Source organism: Drosophila innubila, chromosome X (assembly GCF_004354385.1).
Source record: "Drosophila innubila isolate TH190305 chromosome X, UK_Dinn_1.0, whole genome shotgun sequence".
Lineage (NCBI taxonomy): Eukaryota > Metazoa > Arthropoda > Insecta > Diptera > Drosophilidae > Drosophila > Drosophila innubila.
Window position 1 is genome coordinate 29,874,145 of NC_047626.1, and position 20,693 is coordinate 29,894,837.

Below are 20,693 nucleotides of genomic sequence, written 5' to 3' on the forward strand. Positions count from 1 at the left end.
GGTTCACTATATCATATAGCTGTAATTAGGACCATTTGACATTAATTTCTATACATTTAACGTCAAAATATATCTAATATAGTTATCAAACCCCTAAAATAGACTTTGGAAAACTTTTAATACCCTCTACATGGGTATAAATAAAAGAGCCGGATATTTATACCCATGTAGAAACCTAATTTTGAAACCTAATGTATGTATGTATATCGCATAAAAGGCGGCACATTAAACCCCATATGATATAGCGATGTCCGCCAGTTCGTCTATCCTTCTGATTCTATGCAATCAAGTCTCTCATCACTATATCATGTAATTGGCCCAGGAACAATCGTTGAAAAACTTAATTGGTTTTTACGACATCTCAACGAATTTCGAAGATTAAGCATCCTGCAAAATTTGTTTCAAATCCGTCCACTATGTCATGTAGCTTTTTTATAATATTATACATTCTAACAAAATTTGGTTCGAATCGGTCCTCTATATCAACGGAACTATTGATCAAAAATTACGATTTTTTATGAACATTATTTTTGTTCCTTGAGTGGCATAGAAACGTGACACATTAATGTGAACACCAGAGACTGGCACAGATATGACCAGGTAATGAAATCAAAACGAACATCGGATTCAATGTTTGTTCTAAGAAATGGAATCGAGAAGAAAACAATGTATGTATATTTGGTTGTACTATTTAATTATGTCGCAAAGGAGTGACACATTAAATGACATTATTACTAACAATGTAGTATTTACATACAAACTACTTAAGTTTCCTCTGAATGTGGATAGACAAGCAATGTAGATCAGTAATGAAATAAAAAAAAATTTGTTTAAGTCTATAAGCAATGTGAGAATTACATTGATGATCAGCCCTATGATCCGGCTAATTCAGCCGGAGCAGCCGCGACATCCGCAGTGCACACACTCCACAATGCGTCCTTCCTCCAGCTTTGACTTTGGCACGCGACAAATGCAGTTGGTGCCGAAGTTCGTGTCGCGCGTCTGGATGCAACGCAGGCAACAAAGATTCTCATAGCCGGACTTTTTCCATTTGGCTATCAGGTTGCCGTCGGCGATCTTCTCCTTCAGACAGTAATCGTATAGTTCCCGGCTGATGGCCTTTCGGCGATAGAACAAATCATATATGTAGCGTGTCTTTTGGTGATGTATCTTAAAAATGGGCCACAGCGATTCTGTAATCCGCTTTCCCTCATGAGGTTCGGTCTCCGCTGTAAATGCGCAAAACGTTTAATTACAACAACAATAAGTGGCGTCAGTATTTTCACACACACCTTCTCGCATTTTCTGTTCCAGTTCCTCGAGCGTCGGTTCAATTAATTCCCAACCATCTGGTGGTGGCTTGCGACTGCGACGCACTTTTGGCATTGTTTTTATATAAATAAAATGTGCGCGTTTAACGTAAAGTTATTAAAATGCTACAAAACTAAAATAAAAGTAATCGGCGAACAGCTGGTATCAGACTAGCATTGTTTAGTGTTGTAAAAGACGTGATAAGTAAAGTTGTGTCGCATCGTTCAGAACAAGTTCAAATGAACGGGTCATTGAAACGAATGAGTGAGCTTATTTAGCCGTTCATGAAATATAACGTTTATTCTCTTTATTTTACTATAGATGTCCCATATGCATATAACAATTGAAGCAATAGCACGAGAATAGTTTAAAGAGACGAATATAAAAGAGTAGCGAATAACGTGTAAATTGCAGCTTGAGCATTATAAAAAAAAATAGTATTTTTCTCATTATACTATTTTGCAAGCAACCTATTGTTAAAAAGTCAATGGAAAATAGTTTTTACACTTTCTTTTTGTCAAAACAAAATCAAATCTATGTAGAAAAAAGGGCGATCCTAAAACTGATTCAGATTTGCTTAAACCAAATCGAAAACAAGTCCGAATATGTTTCAGGAATAGCCCTAGTGAAACACAACACTACCAGCTAGGGTTGCTGCGTGCATGAATAAAGATATGTGGGCGAGCTATCGATAACAGTTTTAGTTTATTTTCAATTTAGTGTATATGCAATCGTAAAAGTAATGAGTTCATTGTTTTTGTTATTTTTCTTTGACAGACGCGTTTTATTGCTATTGTACTGTTAATTTTGTTATTTTGTAACGTATTTTGTGTGCTTCTTTGCAACTATTAATTGTTAACACAATAGTAAAACGACAATCAAAGGACGCGAGCATTGCGCAGACAAACAGTAAGCAATGTCAAGAAAGTGGAAGCAGTTGAAAAGAGATCGTCTGCCTATGAATGTGTTTGTGTTTGTGTGAATGTAATATACGTGTAAACGTGAATGTGAATATGTGAATGCGAATGTGCAGCAAAAGAGAGTCACATTCAGCCAGCCCACAGTGCGAACTAACCCACACACACACCTTGGACGCAGCTTCACACGCGCTATATACACAGCAGCAGTTGTATTATTATCATTGCCATTGACTGACTGACTGACTGTTATGGCGGATGCTTTCTCGTCTCTCGTGTGCTGGTGGATTACTAACTGAATAATTACATGCTTAAATAAACGTTGTCGCCAAAAGCAGCAACAGCTTTGAAACACTTAAGGTGTGTGCAATTTTGTGTATTTTTAAGCTGCAACACATTTGTTGTTGTAACATACATACATACATGCATCTGTAAATGCGTAGTATGTATAAAGTCAGATGTGTGTGTGTGTGTGATTGTGGTTTGTTATGACGTCGTTTCAACACTGTGATTATTGTATTTGTTGTAATGCGTCGCTTTCATTCATAAGTCTCTTCGATTTCTTTGCGCCTTCAATGAACGCAAGGAAAACCAACAAACATTTGGCCTTCGCCTAATGCGCGCTCTCGCTCGCTCCAATAGCAGTGGTCGCCCACATAATTAGCTGCTACCGTCTCACATCTCACGTCTCACTTCCCCTTGTCAAAATCTTTGCTATTGCATTTCCATTCATTTGTCGATTAGAGCGTACGCTTTGATTGTCATTCGTATTTGTCGTTATATTCAGTGCATGGTACGTGAAATAAAAAAAGTTTGTGTACACACATATATATATATATATATGTATCTGTGTGTATTAAGAGAGATCACCACCCTCCATTTGTTGGCACATTTAAACGCCCCCTTGACGCCCCCGTGATGTCTGTGTCTCCGAGGGTACAAGTGTGTGTGTGTGTGTGTGTGTGAGTGTGTAATGAGCGCAGCAAATCAGTATTGTTTTGTTTTCGGTTTGCACATTCCTCATTTTTGCTGTTTTCCGCACTATGCACACACATATACATACACCCATTCATACATGTATGTACACACTCGTTCCGAATTGTAAAATTGCATCGGACCCGGAGCAGCAGCAGATCCACTTGGACCTAGTCACCAGTAAACGGGAATTTGTCAATTGGTCATAAAACATACAAACATTTATATTTACTTACATATGTATGTATGAATGTTAAACAATTCTAAGTCATGAAATCAACCGTACTTATTTCCACACTTCGATAAGATAGCCAAAAAAAATTAACCCAACTTGAAACAATAACAAAGTTTTTTTCATATAAACTCTTAGACACTCCTGACACTCGATCGTAGACGCTTTATAAGAGCAGAGTATAAGAGTAGACTCTACTCAGTAGAGTATTAGGGTAGAGTCTAATGGTCCACGTTGAGCTTTCGAGGCAAGTTTCAAGCAATTTTAATATTCTTACACAAGATTAGTTTTTCTATTTAATTGTTACATTTGAGCTGGAAATAATACCAGAACCGTTAACCGAAATTAACCGTTTCATATTAAGTTACGGAACAGGAACCGGACCCGAAATAAATTCTTTTTTAACAACCTTAACTTTTGTCCCGGCTATCGACACTTTTTATACACGTTACATAAAAAATAAGTAAATAAATATGTAATAGGGAGACAAAAATTATATTGTTGTATTGGTTCAGATTCCGAAACCGAAAAGACAAAACCGTTATAGAACCTTTGACTAAAATAGTTGTTTCGGGATACCGATATTAGTTTTAATCCATTTCCTTGCATTTGAGAAAGATAGTTACTATAATACGAGTATGCGAGAATATCGCAACCACATTCATTCGTTTATTTTTGCCTCTTTTAACTTACAATGCTTTCTTTAATTTTAGTATTAATTTAAATTTACAAAAAGGTTACTCTGACGGATATGGACGCTAATCATCCAAACAGCCGTTTGACAATTCTTCATTTCTCCATATTATTCGGTTAGAAGCGACGGTTTCAGTGTGTTGTATTGTATATACATAACTACGAGTATTTATCAGATAATAAGTGTATGAGATGCTAGGTTTGCCACATAACAAATGTGCGTTAATTGCCCTTACAAATAATAATTCTTATCTGGAATTCATGACAAAGGAGAAAGTCTTGCCATGAGAAACATACTACTCTGTATGTAACTATGTAATTTACAAAATACAAATTCTGTAAGAGTTTTGAAATTGAAAGAGATATTTTAATGATATTTAACGTGATTTGCCCACAAACGTTGTTGAAATAATTTTTTTCCAACATAATCCCTTATTGGTTTTGATAGCATATTAAATAATATTTTAAAATTACTTAGAATTTTTCATATTTTTTAATGCTGGAAACTTTGTTTGGTTAACGCAACAATAAAATTAAAGGGAGTAATCGACGTGTCATCGATTTCTACAGCAGTTTTATCACCTTGTGACTACCCACTAATGCATGTATATTTAATATCAAGACCATTTATTTCTGACCATTTGGCCATCTAGACTTTATAGAAGCAGCTTCTGAAAGTGGCACATTTGTCAGGTTGTTGGTCCTTGCATCTTTCACTTCTTTCCTAACATCTCTAATGGTGTTTCCTTATGGGAAGGTGTAAATGTACAAAAAACAAAAATAATATAAGCTTGGCAATGCTTATTTAGCTCAGCTATGCTTAATCGATCAAGCGTGCTTATTCTTATCAGCTAGCTGATAGCGGAATATGAAACATATGAGAGACAGACATGGGCAACCGAAAGAGAGTTTACTGTGCTTGCAGTTGACCGCCTCTTCAGGTGATGCTGCCAGAAATAAGCTCAAAGCTGATTCAGCTCCGTTTGCAGCTATATATATGTATTAAAATCAGAAATATTTGGGTGGTAATGTTGCCTTCTTTGGAGTGTAAGGTGTTTTCAGTCACTTATTTACATTTTGATAATATGAAGTTATAACTCAAATATGCGACGATTTCCGGGTTGCTCTGTCAATCAAATTGCTCTGAGAATGAGAAATTAAAATTAGAATTTCACTCAAATAAATCTGTAATATTAAATAATTTTATTGAGCAATGTTATGCGAAGTAACAAATGTCGATGAAACTAAATATAAAATGTAAACTAGTGAAATATTAAATGAAATGAAATAAAATTAAATTAAGCTTTAATTAAATTAAATTAATAAAATTAAATTAATTAAATTAAAGCTTAATGGCATTGCAATAAATACTTTTTAATCAAAAACTGAACACAATCTCAAAATAAATATTAAATACTAATAGAAATATTGATATCTATTTACAGCCAGCAACGGCTTCAAGATGGAGTCCACTGCTGCCGGTAATCTGCTGGAAATTATGGACCTGGCCCGCACCCTGCGCCAGGAGCAGCTCTTTATCCAGCATGAGCAGGCGGCCTTCGCACAGCTCACCGGGGCTCTGGAGACCAATGCGGCAACAATAACACAGGTTTATATTGTTTTATTATACATGTGTATATTTGTTAACGATGTCACGTATTTGCATTCATGTTTTTGTTACTCATTGCTCTTTATTAACTTGTGTTCCCTTCCATTCCGTCAAATCATTTAGCTGGCGTACATCTGCGCACAACAAAGACAGAACCTGCATGATCTACTGCTGGCCAGAACAGATCACGATCCTTTTGGCTGTTGCCGCCGAGCGAGCGCCTACGACAGTGCGCCCTTCCTAGATGCCAAACAGGTGTTGCCCTACGAGGTTGGTATCTCCCACAAGGTCCAATGACAATACAATAGCACTTATAATTGCCATTACTTCTAAAATATTTGTATATGCATGTTTACACATATATCCATATATATAAACATAATCAGTTGGTTACATAGAAATCCAGAGAACAAAGAACAATTTCCGATTGAAATAGAGAGCACGAACATTGACATTGTTTTTGCGACTAATAAGCAAGCTATGTATTTAGTTTAAGTTAAATGCGATTCGGCTTAATCAGAAAGTCGCAATACTTTTCGCATCTTTACTGCGTACGTTTATTTTGTAGCATTTTATCAATCACTTTAGAATTCGACTAATCGATAAAAGCCAAAACCAGTTGGACAGGATTATCCTGAGTGTTCCATTCGAAATACTTAAATTTATGCTTATTTCTAAGTACGATTTCGTACAAGCAAGCAATTATTTTTTCGAGTTTTGTAGCTCCAACCGTTTGTGTATTGGGATGTTTATCAGACAGTCAGGACAATAAGTTTAACATACAGGTCTGTTCCGGTTTTCACTTTCGGCAAGATTTGTCGGATGTGAAAATCTTTATCCTGTTTTTATATCAGTCTGGAAATATTTTGCGTATTGAATTCACTTTGAGTTGATGAGTTTAAGTCCAATAAAGTGATTAACTATAATTTTAAAATGTTAAGCCATTTTTAAAAATCCGATAAAATATGAAGTGAAAACCGGAACAGACCTGATAGTATTTAGATGAAGCTTTGAAGATTTTTTCCTTATGCTTGCTCTCTCTCTCTTTCTCTCCTTCTCTCTGTCGACCACTAGCACGCCCTGGCCTATGAGGATCTGTTCAACTATCTGTATAATACACCATATTTGCTGGCCTTGTCGCTGGCAACAGCGGATCGACTATCACTATTGGCCCCAACACAGTTGGAACAGATTGTGAACACAATTACGACGGGTCTATATGGCAATGCGATCAACACAAAAGATGTGGAGCTGCTTTTAAAGTTGCTGCGTGAACTGATTGAGATGCAGCTGCTGAACAGCGAGCAGCCGCGTCGATTGCTCCGTACCAATGGCAGCGCCTTTGCTCGACTTTATCAACGGCTGGTGGAGTCTCTCTTCTCCGCTCGCATCTTTCTAACGGCGGCGTTGCATGCACCACTGATGGCGGTGCTGAGCGAGCACGAGGCGCTGCTGGATGTGGATCCGCATAAGCTGCTGCAGAGCTTTACGGCAGGGGAGCGGCAGCGTCGCTTTGGCGAGGATGAGACCAGTGCCACCTATCAGCGCAACGTGGTGCGTTTCCATGCCGAATCCCTGGGCAAATTGCATGCACACGCTCAGTCATTTGTCCGCAGTCTGCAACAGAGCTGGTCGCTCTTTCCCAGCTCGCTACGTTGGCTCCTTCAAACGTTGGGTCAACAGCTGCGACAGACGCAACGGCACAGTGATCACGAGATCCGTCAACTGCTGTCGGATTTGGTATTCACGCACTTCATTTGCCCGGCTATTGTTAGCGCCGATCTGCTGGGCATTATCGATGTTAATGTCAGCGAACAGATGCGTCACAATCTCAATCAGATAGTACAGCTGCTGCAGCGCCTGGCATTGAGCGATGAGGCAAGCGAGTTGGCCCAGCTCATGGAGATGCTGCTGGTTGGCCAGACGGGTGAGGATGTTGTCGCCATTCTGCCGCAACAGAGCGACTTTGAGCGTGCTCAATTAGCCATTAATCAACGTGAACTAAATCACTTTGCCGACTTCTTTCGTCGGCTCGCCTCACGTCCGGATTATGATGTGTCCGCCGAGCAGCGACAGCGACTGCAGCGCATTCTGTCTCGCATACCCAAGCCGGAAACGGCTGCAGGTGCGATTGCGTCGACAGTGGTCGAATCGGCGGTTAGCGCCGAAAAGGGCTCCTCTAATCCAACGAACGGTAAACGTACCAACAAAGGACTTATGCGTCTTGGTAAGGCAACCAAAAAAAAGCTGGCCAAGGGCATAAACTTTAGCAGTGGCAGTGGCAGTGGCAGCAACACCAGTAGCATCGTGCCAGAACAACTGGCCAATGGAAGCACCGGAAGCACTGGGAATGCAGCCAATGGATCGTCCGTCATGGCCAATGGGGACCTGGAACAGTGCTCCTCCTCGCACAGCGGCAGCAACACCAGTCTCAGCTCCTGTGGCGGCAATATCAGTGGAGCAGCAGCAGCTGCAGCCGCTGCCGTAACAGATGGAGTGACGGATGCAACGGATGGAACGGAGCCGGTGTTAATGTTTAGCATTTATAATGCCGCCGCCAAGTGTAAACTGAAGCCGCTAACCGAGGAGGATTTGCTAAAGATGAACTGCATTGGGCAGGAAATAACTCCAGTGGCCGTGGTGACGGCAGCTGCATCTTCCAATGCGGACGACGCAAGCAGTTTGGAGGCGATGCGTCGGCCACAGGATGACGCATCGATTGGCAACTCGGACAACCTGGAGGCGATAAGTGAGGCGGCACATTCGGCAAATCATTCGGTGGCCAGTTCACTGGACCTGGAGGAGCAACAGGAGCAGGATGTGCACGATGCGGAAAACGATGACAATTTATCGGACATGGTTTCCGCCAATGTGTCCGGCCGCGGCACGCCCAATATTAGTGGCCGAGACACACCGTCGTCCCAGGTAACCGACGGAGATGGCGCTGCCGGTGAGCTACCACATCATGTGGCGCGTCCAACGCCACAAATGCAGAATATGTTGCTCTCCAAGGTGCGCTCCGATATCGAGGATAAGTTCTGCAAGTTCGAACTGAAGAAGTTTGAGGGTGACGAGAATGTGAGCATTATTTCGGATACCTGGTCGACAGATGTCCTGGCCAGTGATTCAGAGAATACGCTCGACGCCAGCCATGAGCAACAGCGTGAGCGTGAAAGAGATAGGGATAGGGAGCGCAACTTCTCCACCCCACTGATACCCTCCGCCGTGGTGCTGCCCGGCGACAACAACAACTTTGTGGTCGAGGCACTGGCACGAGCCGCTGCTCCCACACTGGACGCCTCCGATCAGCGGTCGGAGTCCAATTGGAGCACTGATGTGCTGGCTAGCGATTCCGAGAAGCTGGCTGAGATCGATACCGATGACAATGTGAGCATTACCGCCAAATCGGACATTGTGGCGCCTCTGCCACTCGCCGTCGTTCTCGACGATGGCGAACAGACGCCCGGCAGCAGCGGCGATGGCGATGGCGATGGAGACGCGGATGGAGATGCTGATGGCAATGGAAATGCTAGCGCCAGTGAGCGGAGTCAAGAGGATTCCGCCTTTTTCGATGCGGTCAACTCCTATGATGATGCACATCATTATCAGGCATCCTCGTCGCTGGCGCGTAGTTCCGTGCGGACCAGCTATCACGGTTTGGGTGGCGACAGTGGCGATAGCAGTTTCCAGCAGCAGTACAAATGCAGCGCAGCGGAGGGCAGGAAGAGCACACCCCTCATGGGAACCGCCTGCATGCGACGACAGACGTCCGCCGAGAGCAGCATTTCCAATCAGAGTCTCAATTTGGAGGAGCCGCAGTCGTCGACCAAGCAACAGTCGCTGCAGCAGCAGCATCATCACCATCATCATCATCATACGCATCACAAGAAGAAGAAGCAGCATGCCATGACTGTCAGCAATCAGCGTGATCTGATTGACTTTAGTGACTACAGCGAGGACAAGGATGAGCCGCCGGGTCTGGTGCAGCAGCTGCTGGACAAATTTGGCGATGAGCAGCATTCGCGAGGAGTCGAACATCGTCGCATCTCCATGGAGCAGCGTACGGCGAGTGTGGATGGACGACGAAATGGGATTCTTGCCGGTGCTGCAGGTGGTGCTGGTGTCGGTAGCGGTGGCGGTGGCAGTGAGCGGCGTCACCAGAGCCTCAACTATGAGAACCACGAGATCATGCTGCAGGCCATTGTGCCAGCTCAGCCCAAAACGGATGATGATAAGCAGCAGGAGCAGGAGGAGATGCAGCTGCTTTGTGCACAGACACAGCAGTTGCATCTTCATCCGTCCCCATCCAAGCCCAGCAAGGCAACCGGCGCAATACCAAAGAGCATCAGCTTTGATGCCAGCGCAGACAAGGAGAAACATCGCGGACAACGCGAGCAGCGGGAACAAAGCGCCGGCATTTTAAACAAACTGAAGCAGGGCATCTTCAAGAATCGGCGCAGCAACAACAGCAAATCCTCCACAACGGCTAATCAACGATTAAGCATAAACAACAACAACAGCAACGTGAACGAACAAAATCGCAGCGTCAGTTTCGATCCCAGCGCCGCCTGCGTCAACTTTAACACCCACTACTGTGATAGCAGCGAGGACATTTTGGCCAAATACAGACGCAAGGTTAGCAGCTCCAGCGACGCCACCAACTCCGACTCCACGGGCAATGGTCATGGACATGGACATGGACATAGCCACAATCTACCAGCTTCTTCAGCTCATGGCCAAACCACTAATGGCGGGTAAGCAATCAAATCAAGCAAATGCAATACAATTGTTTAGTATTTTTATTATTTATTTTAATTATATTCATTTAATAATTTATTTTTATGTAGTGTCAGCTACGCGCAGTCGACCAAAGTATTTGAAAATTTATAAAAGTAGCAAACTTGATCTATATTAACAATAAAATATAAACTCTAATTTCAAATTGAATGGAAAAAATAAATTAAATATTTGAAGTTTTAAACTAATAATATGTCCATTTGAAGAAAAAATATGACAAAAACAAACGAGCAACATTTCAAATTTTTTCAAAGCTGCATACATCTGAGTAGCAATTCCGTTAAATTATATTTAGTAAAAAAAATGAAAACAATCGACTTTTTCGACGAAGCGAAGCCAAGCGACGGCGGAATGAAAAACTCCATTAAAACAGCAACTTTTAAAAAACAGCTAACCATTTTTGAGCTTGTTTTTTATATTAATTTTTTCATTCCGAAATCGTTTCGCTTCCGGTGTAACTTGCCCTTAAGCAGGAAAAAAGTCGTTTCGCGACAAAATATAATATGATCCAAAATAAATTGAGTTAATTGATTTAAAATAATTAAAATTAATAATTGTTTTCCATGTTGTTGAATTTAAAAATCTTTAACTGTTTTATTTTAAACGCTATAATATAACACGTAACATTACCTAAAGTTACTTTACTTAAATAACGTATCGACCAAAACTTTTAAAATATAAACTGTAAAATATTAATAATTTGGTGATTTTTGTGATACAAATTAATTTAAACTTCCATTTGTGATTAAAATCAACAAATTATAAAATAACAATTGAATTTCAATTTGTATTTATAAATCATAATATTGCTCTTAATTGGATGTCACAGAAATTTCTTTCAACCAAGTTTAGCTTAAAAGGCAAATTGTTTTCAATTTTCACCAGGGACTGCAAATAATAGTTATGAATTTAAAAAAATTTACAACGTAAAAATTTGTATAAAAAAAAATTGGATAGTAAATTATTATTTTAGATTTTTACTATAAAAAATTAAGAATAATAATTAATTTCAATTTTTATTATATAATTTAAAATATTTCAAAATTCAATTCAAATTTTTAAATTTTTATTATAAAAATTGAAAATAATTATTAATTTCGATTTTTATTATAAAAATAAAAAATAATTATTAATTTCGATTTTTATTATAAAAATAAAAAATAATTATTAATTTCGATTTTTATTATAAAAATAAAAAATATTTGTCAATTTCTATTATAAAAATTGAAGAATAGAAATTCAGTGTAAATACCAATACCTTAAATATCCTTAATATACGTCCTTTAAGGTCGTGTAATGTATCATATGAAAAGTATTGAGTCACACATTATAACTGTTTTTATATTTTGGAAATACGCCACATGGCTCAAAAGATATTGACATTCAATTTTTAAAGTAAAAACTGAAATTAATAATAAAATATTTTTAATTCTTAAATTAAAAATTGAAATTAATAATTATTTTTAATTTTTGCAATAAGTATTGAAATTAATAGTTATGTTCCAGCTTTTTTATAAAAATCAGCAAATAACTGTTATTTCATAATTTTTATTTTAAAAATTATAACTGTTGCGGTCCCTGATTTTCACATCCATATTGAGGTAGTCTTTGAATTTGGTCAAAAAACAACAGACTTATTTGCTTTTTCCGAATCGAATGACTAAAAAATTAAATCCGTACTTTATCTGTGTGTCGGGATATTTAACTAGGGTTTTGAAAGTGACACCGCTCCTTATCTCTTTCTAACTCGTGTACGTGTAATTGTGTTTCTCACTCGAACACTATTTTTCTGTATCCCTGTCAATCCACAGACAATTGCCTGGCGTGGTGTTCAGTAGCGTTAAGCAAAAGCTGCGCACGGTCCTTTCGAAAACAGATCTGCATAGCGGCGACTTTCGACAGACGACGCTGAGACCGTTGGACGCGACGCCATTGCAGACGTACCTGCAGATTCAGTTGGCGCAGTGCATCAGCTTGCATCGGCTGCCGCAGATATCGCACGTGGCGGAGGCACTGCGTTGCCTGGCCCAACTGGAGAGGCCACAGCATGCCCAGCTGCTGTTGGAGCTGCAGCACGATCTGGAGCGGAGGAAGAGCTACTTACAGTACTTGCTGGTGCATCGCCAGCAGTTGCTGTTACGCTCGGAGCAGCTGGATCAGCTGGAGAAGCGACTACGAAGCGAGGCGTTGAGCTGCCAGCGTTGCATGTTGCAGTCGCTGGTTCGGTTATATTTGGGACGGCAGCAGAGCAAGCTGCAGGACTTTCAGTCCGAGTTTGCCGGCCTCAGCGTCAGTGATGAGCGGCTCGAGCTGATTGAGGAGTTTGTTGAGGGTTTGCTGGAGGAGATGCGCGACGGCGGCTTGCAGGACGACTTTCAGCGTGAAGCGGCCCGCGATGCCATTGAGCGATTGCTGTTCGAGCAAATGTACGACCAGGTCATGTTTCCCAACGAAGATGCTGATGTGTCCAGGGATGAAGTGCTGGCAGCACACATTGGCAAGCTGCAGCGGATTATACATCCGGCTCATCCTGCACTTTGCATCGCCCAGGAGTACCTGGGCGAGGCGCCCTGGACGTTTGCCCAACAGCAGCTCTGTCACATGACAGCCTATAAAACGCCTCGTGAGAAGTTGCACTGCATCATAAAGTAAGTGAACTTATACTTAAAGTGCAATTGAGTTACTTTTATTGCCATTTCCATTTACAGCTGCATCTCTAGCATCATGAGCCTCTTGCGGATGTCCAGCGGTCGTGTACCTGCCGCCGATGATGTCCTGCCCGTGCTCATCTATGTGGTCATTATGGTAAATACTCAATGGCATATATACTATTATAATTGACCTAATTTATCTATTGATAATCTTGTCGACAGGCAAATCCTCCTTATCTGCTCTCTACAGTGGAGTACATCAGCTGCTTTTTGGGCAAAAAGCTGGACGGTGAGGATGAGTTCTACTGGACGCTCTTCGGTTCGGTTGTCAAGTTCATCAAGACCATGGACTACCTGGACTAATGCTACCAAGGGCATTAGTTATAGTTGTTATATACTAAACTTTCGTTAGTCTTAAGTATTGCATCGAGTTTTGTTTTATCAATGTTTAATTTGTGTGTTTTTTTTTTGTATTTTTGTATTTGTAACTTGATGTCCAGTCAGTTGTTTTCCAGCCAAGTTTCGCTGTGCGTTCGATATTAAGGTATGTTTGATATTTCTATCTTTATTTGTAAGCATAGTTCTACTTCTATATATACACTACAAATATACATATATTTATTATATGCTCAGTTTATGTACGAAATTTACACATGTATTAAATTGTTATAAATATATTAATCAATGGCGGCTATAAAACAAAAATATATTTTTAAATGGCAGCTTCTTAACTGTCTGAACTATTTTTCGATGCTTGCATTACATTTGTATACTCGTACATACTTAGTAAGTACGTACAATGTACGTCGTACATACTTATATATCTTTATATATATAAATATATATACATACATACTTACATACATATATTTAAGCATGCATGAAACATGAAAATCAACTTAATATTCCTTATTGTGTAACACAAAATAAAACAAATTTAAAAGAATTCAAATGTGTTTCATTATCGTAAGCTTTATCTTTAATAATATATAAATTATGTCTATATACTTTTATCACTATAATTATACATTTCAAATCAAGGCTGCAAACCTTCAAAATATTGGAAAAGTTTAGGTTCGATGATTTCAGTCTATTTCTATCTATTTTCCATTTTTCCTTGAGTTATGAAGACTTACGATTATAATTAATACTATTTTTTAATTAGTTTTTTTTATTAAATTAAGCCAAAATGAAATTTCTGATTATTGATATTTACTTACTGTCTGTAGCTTTGCTTGAAATACGTTCACAAATATTTAAAACAAGAGCTCGAATAAATATATTCCAATAATACGCATTTCTTCGAAAATCTTAGGAAAATCGAAAGGAGAACAATTTAATTTCTTGTACATTTAGATCTTATAGAAATTAAATCAAACAACAGTTCAGTAAAATCTAAAATAATGTCTAGTAACAATTCCTACACGATGAGAGAATTCAGTTGATAGTTGAAACGTTTATTCTTTCTCATATATATATCCTGAAATAAGCTAAGAAGTAGATCTTTTTAAATAAATAGACCGCCCGGAAAGGAAAAGTGAGTTTTGAATAAATAATAACGAAATATTAACAAAAAATACATTACATTCTCTCTCTCTCTCTATTTTACACCATGAAAGGTGATTCCCGATGGAAACAATTTGTTCTTGAAACTTCACCAACATTGCTGACATCAAATGCGACTGCCACAATGAGTGTACTATATACTCGTACATATAAATCCAATCAAATATCTGTCAACAAATTTTAATTTTTTTTTCAATCAAACAAAGTAAAGCCCAAAAGGAACGATTATTCTTCAAAATAATGTATTTATCGAGTTTAAATAACTACATATGAAGAAATTCAACTTGTGAAATTAAAAAAAAAAATATTTTATTGCAGTCTTAGAACAAAATGGAAATCAGACTTGTGTCGGGTCCAGATATCAGAGCCGATAATCTATAACGTGAAGTTTGGATTAACACGATGAGGTTGTTTCATGAATCAATTATATGTATATGAAACTCAAAATATTTAAAGAAATAATGTCTCCATGTAAGAATCTCATAGTGTTGAATCGGACAAAGGAAAATGTGACAAGAATAACGAATAAATTAATACATAAAGATAAATTGTATGTGGTTTTGACAGAGTCTACTGCCGCAACACGTACTTCTCCAAGTTGGAGTCGCGTCCGCCCATGAGGTAGCTGTTGATCCACATTTGGGACATGATACGGACGCCTCGCTGTTGCAGGTAGGCAAAGTCAGGAGCGGCCAGTGGCGCCTTCTTCACGTCCATGAAGCAATGCGTGGCGCTATCCGCAGTCGGGTCCGAGCTGAACGGCGTCTTTGGCTCCAAAATGCATGCACCGCCAGCTCGCAGCACATTTTTGATGGCGTCCAGGCTGCGCTCCTGCAGACTAAGTATAACACGCAGACCTTGGAAGGCTCCTTCGCCGTCGCCGTCGCTGGCACCAGCTGACAGTTCGGTACGCCAGCGATGTGCAGCCACAGCAATTGGCTGCTCCTCCGGCGACATGACGGGCAGATTGAGCGCTTTGGGATTGCCCCACTCGTACAGGGACTCATCAAGAAAGGCGCCACGGGCGTGGCACTGCTCGATGTAGAGGATGTTCAGAATCCACTTGCCAGCTGCCATGCAGCCTAGCAGCTTCTCGCCGCGATTGGGACGCTCACATAGAAGATGTGTGCATGCGGGATCATAGTTAACCAGATTATGGCAGATGTTGCCGCCCAGTGCCTTGATGCGCTCCATGAGCAGAGTGCGCTTCTCCTCATCATCGCCGCAGGAGATGCTAAAGCAAGGTGTTCCCGGATGACGCATTAGCGGCGATGTGTCGTCAGCGCTTCGCTTGGCTCCATTGAACTCGGCAGGATCTCGCCAGTCCACGATATCCTCGCTGGCGGTGAGGGCGAATCCCTCCGACTCGAACGGCTGCACATATTGCACCTCGCTCCTGGTCTGACCCTCATGGTCACGCTTCAGGCTGCTGCGTCGCGACTCCCGACTCTTGAGGTAATCGGTGATTTGCTTCAGTTCCGACATGTTCTCCGTCGCCGACTCCTCAAAGCTGATCTTGTCAAAATTGATGGTGCTTCCGTTGGGCAGCTCCTCGCGAGCATGATGACCAGATGCAGTTCGAGTTCCAGTTCCACTTCCTGTTGCAGTTCCAGTGCCTGCTCCTGTTGCAGCGGCATTGGGACTTTGTGTGTTGGGTATAAACGGTGAGCCGGGTGTAGTGGGTCTGGCTTGGAAGAGTGTTCTGCCCACCTGCTGTTCCTCTGGCATTTTCGGCTGCTCCTGCTGCTGATCCTCATAGTCTATGCCTAGGGTTTCACAAGTGATGCGCATCACCCGCTGCCTGATTACTGAGATGGGAGTGTCCGGCTTGATCTGGTGCTTGGGCAGACGCCAACGTCGCTCGAAGTCGTCGGCCATGCGCTGCTGGAACTCGGGCGTCAGACAGAAGTTGGGTATGCCCGGAGCGGGTCGCGACGTCTGGCGGCGATTGACGGGCGTACTCGCCTGTCGCCGGATGCGCTCCAATTCGGGTGTCTGGTTCTCGCGCATCTCACGGATTATCTGGCGCACACAGTCGCGTGCTTGGCTCGTGTCCAGTCGCTGCACCACCTGCTCCAGAAAGTCAAAGTTGCATGCTCCGCCTCCCGCTCCTCTATGATTGAGTGGCGTGTGTGGTGATTCCGGCGTAGCTGAGGAGCCGCCCGAGCTGCGGCGTCGTGCGCTGGGCCGGCCGGTGACCAACGCGGAGACGCGGGGATTGCGCAGTGGTGTCAATTCCGGCGGCGACGGTGACGGCGGCGGAGGCAGTGCGTCCATTTGTGGATGCTGTTCCTTATTCTCCTCTTGCAATGTGACTTGGTCCGTCTCCTGATTATGGGAATGGGAATGATGAATGGGCGTCTTGTTTTGAGGCGTAAGTGTCTTGTTTTTGTTGCTCTCCTTGAGCCTGGGTGATCCGGGGAACTGGCTGGCACTTTTGCCCACCAAGAAGCCGTCAAATGGCAGCTTCTCACCACGCTGGGCGCACTGCAGCAACCATTGGGCTTGCACCACTGGATAGCCCCATTTGATGGCGCCCTCGTATTTGGAACCCTCGGCATTTGAGCACACTAACAATGGTCGCTCCTTCTTGACGAACGCCTTGTTCAGTGTGGCGCCCTGTAGCTCCGCCAGCGCATTGATGAAATCCCGCTCCAGTCCCGCATATATGGACACCACAATGGTCATGCCGCGCAGCTGCTCCTTTTGTGCATGGAATGGAACTGGACGATGATAGTACTCCAGGGGCAGCAGCTTGTTTTGCTTCATGCAACTCTCCAGATACAGCTCCGTGACCACATGACGCGCCTGCACCGGCAGCACAGACTCATCCAGGGCCTGCTCGAAGCTGACAATGGCATAGTCCACGGGATCTGTGTAGGTCGGAGGCACCAGGCAGCCCTGGGCCGCCTTGCACTCGCTGACCATCTGGTCATAGAGCTCGCTGCTGAAGCACGCCTCGTGGACGTACACCGAGGCGCCCATGAAGTAATCCAGCTTGTCAAAGTCTATCGACAGCGTGCTGGCGCTCAGATCGGGATAGGCAATAGAGGGAGCAAGTGGAGCAACTTGAGGAGGTGCAGCAGGGGCAGCAGGTTCAACTGTGAGTGACAGCTGTGTGGAGCTGGCGGCGGGCAATGCCATGACAGGCTCCTGCTCCTGCGAGTAGTGTGTCAACAGATCCGGCTCCGGTTCGGGATCCAGCTCCGGTTCTGGTTGCGCTGCTGCTGTGCCCTCGAAGAGCTTCTTCTTAATGGGCACCGTTGGCTGCTTGAAGCTGTGATTCATGGAGCGCAGAGTGCGCTTGCTGCCGGGTGAAGCAATCACGGGTTGCTCCCCGCCATCCGGCAAGGTGATCCGGTGCGGCAGCTCGTTGGCAATGCGACCAGCGCGAATACTCTCCAAGAGCCACTCCAGCTGCACCACCTGCACCGCAGCAAGGAGTCCATCGAGTTGCCACTGCCGATAGGCGGCATTGTCCAGCTGGCCGACAATGATGTGGGTGAGACCCTCGTGCGGATCATCGTAGCGTGTGGCGCCGCCCGTGTTGAGCACACGATTCAGCTTCTCCCGCTCCGCAGCCCGGAAGCCGCTCAAGTAGACACAGCAGCCATCGAGGAAGCTTCCCGCCTGCTTCGCCTTGCGCGGACAAATCTCCGCGAGCGTCTGCTGATACAGCTGTTGCTTCTGGTTGCTGTTGCTGCTGGTTGTAGCCTGCTTAAGGAGCTGCTTGTTGACACTGCCGCTGCTGCAGTTGCTCAGCGTCTCGTTCACAGTGGTATTGTCGCTGCACATGCGCCGACCTGCTCCGGCGGAGACAAAGCTGATGCTGGAGAGGTCGGAGAGTTGGGTCTGATCCGCAGCGGTTTGGTTGGACTTGGACTTGGTGGGTGTGGAGACCTGTTTGCGGGGACGCACCTCGTACTGTTTGGTGGGCAGCGCATAGCCACGTTCCTGGCTATCGAATATCCACTCCGGCAGCAGGATGTCCTTCTTGAAGCGCACCGCCGCCTTGTATTTCTCCGAGTCCGTTTTGGACTGCTCGGTGATGACAATGTCCACCTGCTGGGAGCGAAAGGCGCGATGATAGATCCCACCGTTCTCATTGACCAGACGGATGACGGCATCCTTGCGAGACGTCTCCAATCCGCTGCACGTGATGTTTGCCCCAAAGAACGTGGGCAGACGATACTTGTCGAACTGTGAATCCGTGGCATTAATGTTGTTACTATTCTGACTATGACAGCAATCCCAGACGCACTGCACCCAGTCGACATGCATGACGGGCACATTGTTCAGCGTAGCGTGCTCGTATTTGTTGGACTTGATGGTGTTCGATATCAGATGCGTGATGTTGCGTCCAAAGTTCTGGAAATAGTGTCCGCCCATCCAGTGGATTAACCGTTTCAGCTCATCCTTCTCCTTACTGGAGACTCCGCTTGCAGAGATCTGCAGGTCACGCATGGCCGTTGAATAAACCGGACTACTGCCCAACGGTATAGGTTCGCACTTGACCAAACACTCCACAATGCACGGCGGACCCAGCACCAGTGCCTTGGTCATCTGCAACTGATTAAAGAGATCGCCCTCAAAGTGGGCCATCACGAAGACATCCTTCTTGGTCAGGCCACCGCCGGCAATCAATGGAAATCCTTCACTTGGCCGAATCTCACGGATCTGCGTGTCCGCCAGCTGCTCTCGCATCAGTTTCAATGCGTTCCCATATTGCTCTGCGATGGCGCCATCTGTCTCGCTCTTTGTGTTGTTCACGAAATACGCGCATATCGATTCATCCAGACTCATTCTCGCTTTATTCCACTTCCACTTACAGTTGGCGAATCCTGACGCTAATTTGGGGCCTTAATTTTTGTTTTTGTCAGCGCTTTTTGGCGCGCCTAGTGATGTGTATCGGTGCTAAAAACTAGGGCGGCAAACTCACTTACGATAAGACACAACGCTATCGATAGTTCAAAATGTCGATACTTTCAACAAATGCAGTTAATTTCATTTAATTCAAGTTTTAAGCTGAATGAATAAAAATGTAAATTAGATAATAATAAAAATGAAATAAATATATTGGCGAATGGAGAAAAAGAAAACTGGAATCAAACATGTAATGTAATGTATAATTTATATATATTTTTACTTTACTTGAAATACATTTGAATACATTGGATATGAAACGACTATTGTTTTCAGGTTGTTGTTTCTTTTGTTTAATTTTAATTAAATTAATTTGATATATTAAAATTTTTAATGGAAAATTAGATTCAATTGATGAGCTACATCGTTTCGTTCAGAATAAGTTCGAATGAACGGATCATTAAATGAACGAATTAATTCGTTCAGCATCCATGAACTATTTTGATCAATTGTTCAGTTTTATTTAAATTCCTAATATGAAAATACTTTACACTATTACAATTAGTATAATATTTAGTTTTTAAAAATACATGCAGGACAATAAAGTGACGTATTGTGAGAGTGGAAAATAGTTGGGGTATTCCATAAACAGATTCAGATTTGGTATTGATTATATATAAACATATCTGAATTAGTTTAAGGAAATACCCTTATTGCACATTGACTTGATTTTGACTTCGTGAATTTAAAAAAAGACTCAGAAACACAAATTGACTAAAGAAAGTGTAAAAACAATTTTTCTTAGATTTTTAAATAATCGCTTTTTGCAGAATAGTGTAACCACAAAAAAAACCTCTACACACGGTAAAAGTCTAGTGACGAAAGCAATTTCTAGCCCCAAAATTTCTGAAAAAAGAAAATGAAAATTGGCATTCGGCACTGCGCAAAAAGTAATTTTTATGTACAAAGAAGCTCACCCTTTTTGCGCACAGTGCACAATGCCAACTTTCTTTTTTTTTAAATTAATTTATATTTTAATAAAAAATTTTAATATTAAACTGAATTTTGATCGTCACAAA

General features: G+C 42.3%; 3 protein-coding genes across 3 annotated transcripts; 1 reads left to right on the forward strand and 2 right to left on the reverse strand.

Moving 5' to 3' along the window:
• Nucleotides 1-673: 673 nt before the first annotated feature.
• LOC117783736 (protein BUD31 homolog) lies at nt 674-1,495 on the reverse strand. Its single transcript, XM_034621283.1, has 2 exons — nt 1,293-1,495; nt 674-1,229 (listed from the first exon to the last, which is right to left on the reverse strand). Exons 1-2 carry the CDS (start codon nt 1,384-1,386, stop codon nt 889-891), a joined length of 435 nt encoding a protein of 144 aa, XP_034477174.1. The 5' UTR covers nt 1,387-1,495; the 3' UTR covers nt 674-888.
• A 568-nt stretch (nt 1,496-2,063) lies between these two features.
• On the forward strand, nt 2,064-14,131 carry LOC117791058 (receptor-mediated endocytosis protein 6 homolog). The gene is made up of 7 exons (XM_034630697.1): nt 2,064-2,220; nt 5,574-5,737; nt 5,861-6,007; nt 6,812-10,491; nt 12,346-13,182; nt 13,243-13,339; nt 13,408-14,131. Exons 2-7 carry the CDS (start codon nt 5,591-5,593, stop codon nt 13,546-13,548), a joined length of 5,049 nt encoding a protein of 1,682 aa, XP_034486588.1. The 5' UTR covers nt 2,064-2,220; nt 5,574-5,590; the 3' UTR covers nt 13,549-14,131.
• A 476-nt stretch (nt 14,132-14,607) lies between these two features.
• LOC117793899 (DNA topoisomerase 2-binding protein 1-A) lies at nt 14,608-19,688 on the reverse strand. Its single transcript, XM_034634339.1, has one exon. The coding sequence runs from the start codon at nt 19,552-19,554 to the stop codon at nt 15,322-15,324; it is 4,233 nt and encodes a 1,410-aa protein (XP_034490230.1). The 5' UTR covers nt 19,555-19,688; the 3' UTR covers nt 14,608-15,321.
• Between the last annotated feature and the right edge of the window lie 1,005 nt (nt 19,689-20,693).